General features: G+C 46.6%; 1 protein-coding gene across 2 annotated transcripts in view; it reads left to right on the plus strand.

Moving 5' to 3' along the window:
• The window catches only part of LOC117651535, a 37,813-nt gene extending 32,331 nt beyond the window's left edge, over positions 1-5,482 (plus strand). For both annotated transcript variants that reach the window (XM_034395617.1, XM_034395618.1), the window contains exons 5-6: positions 4,411-4,539; positions 5,041-5,482. In XM_034395617.1, the coding sequence (XP_034251508.1) occupies positions 4,411-4,539; positions 5,041-5,331 (420 nt within the window). In that variant the 3' untranslated portion in view covers positions 5,332-5,482. The remainder of the gene's footprint in view (positions 1-4,410; positions 4,540-5,040) is intronic.
• Positions 5,483-7,069: the final 1,587 nt, after the last annotated feature.

The following is a 7,069-nucleotide window of genomic DNA, read 5'->3' on the forward strand; positions in this document are numbered from 1 at the left end:
CACCGGAAGTACCAGTAATTGCCGCCTTTTTGTATAGTGGCTGCCAAATTCTTCGGATTTCGAACGGCTCGGCAACCAGTCGAGTTGGGCGTCGTTCCGATAGTTTAAGGGGTCTTTGAAGTCCCGTGTGATGTCAAATTGAGAGTATTTAGCAGAGAAATACAGTAAAACAGCAAGCCCACCAGTAAGGGGACACCACAATGCCAGTGGAGCTACGAATTTGGCAAGCCGTTTTAAATGCCAAAAATTGGCAAGCTTGGCCCGGAAATACTCTCCAGCTTGCCAAAATTTGGCAAGCTTATGAAGAGTGCCGACCGAAGCTTGTCAAATTTTGGCATTCAAAACGGCTTGCCAAATTTGTGGCAAGCAAACTTACCACTGTATTTGCAGTTGGGGGGGGGGGGCATCTAGTAACAGCACGCGCTGAAGAAAGCGTACTCGTGAGTACACGCTAAAGAGAGTGTACTGAGTACACCGTTGAGTTTGCAGAGTACTGTGTACATCATTCTTTCCGAAATGTTTGAGGTCACAAGAGTACTACAGTGCAATAACGAGTGAATCCAAAAAAGCACGTCTTTGTCAACAGCAGGAGGACGTCAATGACGCCGACGGCAGCCGCCGCTGGGGGAGCTCCCGACTGCCACCGCGGCCCTCGCCGCCAATACTACCAAGATGCCCACGCTGCGACAAGGGGTTTTCCCGCGCGAGGGACATACCCCGACACATGCAGAAATGTGATTTCTAAGAAACAGATCTTTTGCAGACTACATTTTGTTTTTCTTAATTTAGACTCTGTGCACTTCTAACGTAGTTATGGACAATGGTGCCCGAACTTTTGGTTGAAGGACTTTGATGTAAAGGGAACAATTTCATACAGAGGTACAGTAAATTAGTGGTTTCATTATCATTTCATGAAATGTAAATTTCTAAATCGGTTAAAACAATTTTTCTCCAAAAGTGAAATTTAAAAATATGTTTTGCGAAAATAAAAGAACAGAAACAAATATGAGTGGTCATTAGACAGAACAACCCATTTTCAATGGGTTTCCATGTGACTTACGCCTTAATGCCCAACGGCCGCTGATATCACTGTTATACATACCCTCAAGCTTCACTGCTTACAATAACGTCATGATGCCTATTCGAGGCAAGTCAAGGCTCTCTGGTTTCAGATTAAAGGTACATTTTGAAGCAAAATATTTGCTTCATGCCCATGGAAGTGTCCTTCGAAGATCATCGGCACAGAAGTGCGCCAAGCACGCAATAGAACTTGCAGGGTCATCGTCCTTCACTCTATTTTCGTATATGGTTCTTCTTGACGTACTTTGTGTTCTTGATTTCTTCACATACTTCTAAGATTTTGAGATCTGATGGTAGTTAATGTTGGACCTAAAATGAGAGTATATTTACATTTAAACAGACGTCATTTCAGCGCATCAAACATGTTAAATTTACCAAAGCAGAGATACTGCGTTCCTTCACTATATCCTAGAAAGCACTGCATCGTTCAGGCTTATTTTTCGCAGCTGAGAAGCTGTTTTACTTCATTTCTCTGCTAAATACTCTCAATTTGACATTACACGGGACTTCAGAGACCCCTTAAACTATCGGAAAGACGCCCAACTCGACTGGTTGCCGAGCCGTTCGAAATCCGAAGAATTTGGCCGCAAGTATACAAAATGGCGGCATTTCCTGGTACTTCCGGTGACCTCATCGTTGTTCTGACATTGCTAATTCGCATTCGAAGGCAAAGCTCAGCGCGCTCTATCTGCTCGTGGTGGGCGCAATTTGAACCACTCCGGAGGTCCGTGGCGACTAACCCCAACACAATTGTCACTCTCTTATTTGCTTTGTCACTTTAAAATCACTCTCCAGTACAAAGATCTAAGTCACCGTTATTGTGAAAATGCCTTTTACTTAACCCAGTTTTAACCTCTTTGCGGTTTTTGACGCTTTCAAGTCTAGAGGTCCATGGTGACGTCACAGCCGACTGTGTCGCGCTCCGACGCCTTCGAATGCGATTAAATTCCCAGACCTCGAATTATGCGGAAACACGGGCGGCAGGAGCAAAGGCCACTTTAACAGCAGAATGTCCTGCTACGCGACCGTGTGGCAGCCAAATGAGGTATTTTGCGATAGTGAAGAAGAGAAAGAAGAAGATGCGGCGGTGGGGGTAAAACATCACAAACCCTCATTTGTTTGGCGGCCATGATGGCCCCCACCCACCCCCGCCCCGCCCCGCAAGCAGATGCACTGCCTAAACAAATGAGTGTTTTTTATGTTCTACCCCCACCGCCGCATCTTCTTCTTTCTCTTCTTCACTATCGCAAAATACCTCATTGGCTGCTACACGCCCGCGTAGCAGGCACCTTTTTGCCGTGTAGCCTAGTCTCGCGCAGGATGCCCCTTGTCCCGCCCACAGTGGAGTGACTGGCACGAGGGTAGGTGGAGCGAATCCTGCCTGCAGGTCCGACTAGACAACCCATCGTACGCAGGCGTATTCAGTAGGCGACATGCCCGTTAGAAAAGGCAATAAGGACGAGAAACTTAATTTGAGTGTCATCAGATGGGACAACCTCAAACACCAAAGCGTAAACCCCAACAGCAGAGCGCAGGGGCGCGCGCGTGTGGCGCGAGAGTAGGATAAAGGTGAAAAGTGGGTATGCAGAGGTCCACAAGAATCACTCGTTCTCCGAAACTAAAAACAATGCTTTCTGTGGTTAGTCCTTTTTGATTAGAGAAGGTATTGAGGTAAATTTTAAGCCAAACCCCATCCAATTTGGTTCAGGTACTACATAGTTTGCATCATTTTGAAGAATTGCCTCAAAATTATGAAAAATAAAAAACTGACCTCTAGGTGGTCGAATCGATTACGATTTAATCGAAATCGATTTCAGGTGGTCGATTTTCGATCCAAATCGTAATCGATTTGACGTGCGATTAATCGAAAAAATCGATTTAGGCGATCGATTTTCGATTTACCTAAATTTGCGCTATTTTCGCTCATTTGGCGCTTCTCAGAAATCAAACTGCGGTGATTTGGTGAAATTGAAGACTAGGAATCATTGCCACCAAGTTCAAGATGTAATCATCAAAAACAAGCCTACAAGTAATCGTGCTGCTGTGCGTGAGGAAAACATGCAATTACGTCAAATCCTGGCCGGCCATTGTATTATACAGGGAGACCAGCACGTTTAGAAAGTCGCAACAAATAAACCCCATTTTACGCATTCAGAGGCACGCGATAGTAAATTTACTGAGATAGCTGTTCTGACCCATTAACACTCTGTTCATTCCGGAATGTATAAGTTCAAATAAAGATTGTAGGCTCCTAAGGCATCATACACATGTAAGTGCAAAGAAGTCGCAAGGGCATACTTTTACCTTCTTTACCGTCAAATACATTCAGACCAGGATTGTGAAGAGTGACTCGTACAAGCAGAGCATCCAATCTGAGCCGCAGGCATTTAAAACGCAATTTACTAAGAAAGGCAGAATCGAAAACTCGTAAAGTTGAAAAATCGATTCATCACGTTAAAAATCGATTTTGGGAAAAATCGATATCTTGTTACGATTCGTACATCGATGAATCGAAAATCGATTCAGAGTGTTGAAAATGAAACCCTATGACCTACAACCTTTGGACAGGTTATGCATTTTTTTTTTCATTTTTCATCCTCTTTCCAACGGTATATCCATTTAGCCTCTACAAAGAATACTTTCGGAGATATTCTCAAGTTTATCGGCGTGACTCTTGATCGGCGTGAATATCGTGTCACGCCAATGTTTGGCCTGCCTTTTTGTCACGCCATAATTTGTCCATGTGTCCGACCATTACGTTTTCAATGTGCGTTTCACGAATTTCATGCGCAACAACGCTTAGTTTTTCTACGCGCCAATGCACGAAATTAAACATGCACTTCGTAACGCACAAATTTGTGCATTTTCAAACACATGCACAGTTTCGTGCATAGTTTGTGCACAAAAAACTACAAAGTAATTTAGTGTGCGTGACATCTCGTTAAAACTAATGTGACGTAAATGTCACGTTCCTACATACGTTTGGATGTGATTCGGCCATAAATTAGCTCATGCACATTCAACGAATGTGACACAATGCTCAAAGGAACGTGACACTTTGTCACATTCGCCAGCGTGACGTCACACACTAAATTTTATGTACAAGTTTGTACGAGACATCACAACTTTTTGGTCACACGAAATTTTCGTACAATTTTCGTACGAAAAACTGCACATTTTCTCCATTTTGGTACAAAATTGTACAAAATTTTGTGCAAATGTGTAAAGTTTGTGTGCACTAAAAACTGTGATGTCTCGTACAAAATTTGTACAAAAACATTTAGTGTGCACGTTCCTGAAATGAGGGTGCACTTTTTGGTTCGTTTCCAGATTCAAAAGCAGGCGGTGGCGTTGCCTTTGATCATCTTCAGGGAGTACTGGAATGCCGCTAACCACAGTACACGGGAGGACCATTGCCGGGAGCTATACGACCTGTTTGTGAAAGATGCCCTGGAACCGGTAAGCGCGCGAAAAAGGGGGGGGGGGCACGGGCCAGGCATGCACAAAAATGTTATGTACAATTTGTACGAGACTCACAGCTTTATGTGCAGGTTAACTTTTTGTACAATTTTTAATTTTTGTGCGGCAAACTCCATATATTTCTCCTCTTTTTGTACAAAATCGCGTTCTAATCTGTACGGAAAGTTCATGCATCTGCTTAAAAATCTGTAACGTCTCGATCCGAATTTGGTACGAGACATCACAGTTTTTGGTGCACAAGACCTTTTCATACAATGTTTGTACGAAAAACTGCACAAAACCCCCCTATTTTTGTGCAAAATCACCTACCAATTTGTACGAAAAGTTCGTGTGCACCGAAAACGGCGATGTCTCGACCAAAATTTGTACAAAGACATTTGGTGTGTAAGCAGTTTAGCCTATAAGGTTCATTTCTTTGTCGGGTCGAACATAGTTCGTAAGGTTTACAGTGTGTGACGTGGAGTGCGGTTCACGTTGCAGGTCAAGAAGCTGGACGGGGTGGACTGCAAGAAGCGTCCCACCTGGTGCAAGTTGCTGCTGCAGTGTGTGGCCCCGCGCGTCGAGTGGCTTCATTTAAGCTTTGCCCTCCGTGAGCACCTGGACGTGATCCACGACATGTCCGCCCTGCGCTTTTGTTCGTCCACATGGCGAAGTGTGGCACGGTGGCCCCGGACCTGCCGCTGCAGCTGGAGGACCTGGAGGTGCGGAACGTCCCGGAGCAACACTTGCAGACGGTGCAGCGCATGCCCAACCTGCGCAAGCTCACCTTGACCTGGAGCAGTGTTCCGCTCGATGTGGCCTTCCCCCCTCTGCCTCCGGACCACCGCGGCCTGCAGTGGCTCCAGGTGCTTCTCCGCCCCGTCTCCACCGTGCTGTCGCTGGCCAAGGCCCACGCCGCCACCCTGCAGGACCTGCGGATCATGTGCGCGTCGGAGGGAGACACGCCGTGGCACTTCAAAGACCTGGCCGAGGGGCTGGGGCGGTGCGGGCTGGTGGCGCTGCGGCGCGTGGTGCTGCTGCGAGGACCCGCTCCACGCTTCCCCGACAACAAGCTCCCCCACAGCGAGGAGTCATGTCGGCCGCAGAAGCACGCCGTCTGGGACAGCCTGCTGGCGGCCAACTCCGAGACCCTGAGGGTGGTGACGGTGCTGTGCGCGGAGTGCGACGAGTGCCCTGCTTTCCCTGCTCTGGGAGAATTCACCCAGATTGAATAGGTTCCGTGTGATTCTAAGCTGGCAGTCGGTGCAGCGCTTGCGTCGCCACCCCGTCACTGTGCTCGCACTCAGCTGTGCTGACACTGGGCCAGGTTGCTGTCAACTGTGCCGCGCGCCACCGCGCTCCATGTTAAGGGCTTCGCTAACAAAGCTAACTGATGTTTTATTTGAGAATAAAACCAATTTGATCTTGCTGAACTCCTCTCTGATTTCTGCCTCCTGAACACCCTGTGGATCTACAACAATTACAATCTTAACGAAAATTTTAAAAATAAAAGAGCAAGTTGCACGGACAAAATTCTACCTAAACATTTAGTTTGCGGTATATCGCATCGGACGAGAGCTGAGTTTGCTTCGAGGCTTGGCACGGTAGCGAGATCGGCTGTTCAAGGTATTTGGCCTCCGAGTTTTTATCCTCATTTTTGTACTGAAGTGTCAGCTGTGCGTGCATGAGCGTCGAGGCATGTCCTTGAACGAAGCTCGATCGACGTAATTCCGCCATGTAGTGGATATGCTGGCGAAAGGTCTGCCTTAAGAACTTGCGACGACTTCCAGAGGACAACGATCAACAGGGCGGTAATGGATTGCTTATCAGTGCTGGTCAGGCTTTGGTGGATCGGCTGGTCGATGGACTCCACGGCCCAGTGCTCGCTCAACCGTCCTGGAGGGCGCAAGCAGAGCGGACCCATACCAGTTCGATACGTACCATTCAGGGGTGCGTCCAGCAATCTGTGGTAATATTGGAGACTAAACTACGAAGTAGTTTTATCTGCATAAGCTGTGCACAAAATTGTGCATGCGTTTTAAAATGCACGAGTTTGTGCGTAACTAAGCACGAAAGAGTGAGTTGTTATGCCCGAATTTGTACGTTACACGCGCATGCTCAATTCTGTGCAGAACCCATCCTGTGGAGGACCCAATTCCAATTCGTACCAACATTATTCCTCTAGGCGACTACCGAAATATTGTTGCCCGCTCATTGGACGCATGTTTATTTAGAATGTGTAGCATGGAACGTGCACGATTTTTTGCATGTGGAATTTACATCATACTATGCGCAAAATTGCATAAATTAATGAAAATTTGAGCAGAACTTTATGCAAAACGTCGTCCTCTTGCAGAATCCCAGCTCTTCTTGTGCCGCTCGGAGGATGTCTTTACAACCTATGTGGCCTCTACTGGGGTTCGCTCGCCTTTGCGGTTTGAACCCTGCTGGAAACCCACCAACTTACAAACTATCACCATGGTAACATTTCTAATGGATCACATCTCACGTTTCACATATCGTGAGACGG

The sequence above is a fragment of the Thrips palmi genome, unplaced genomic scaffold (assembly GCF_012932325.1).
Source record: "Thrips palmi isolate BJ-2018 unplaced genomic scaffold, TpBJ-2018v1 HiC_scaffold_6, whole genome shotgun sequence".
In the NCBI taxonomy this organism is placed as follows: domain Eukaryota; kingdom Metazoa; phylum Arthropoda; class Insecta; order Thysanoptera; family Thripidae; genus Thrips; species Thrips palmi.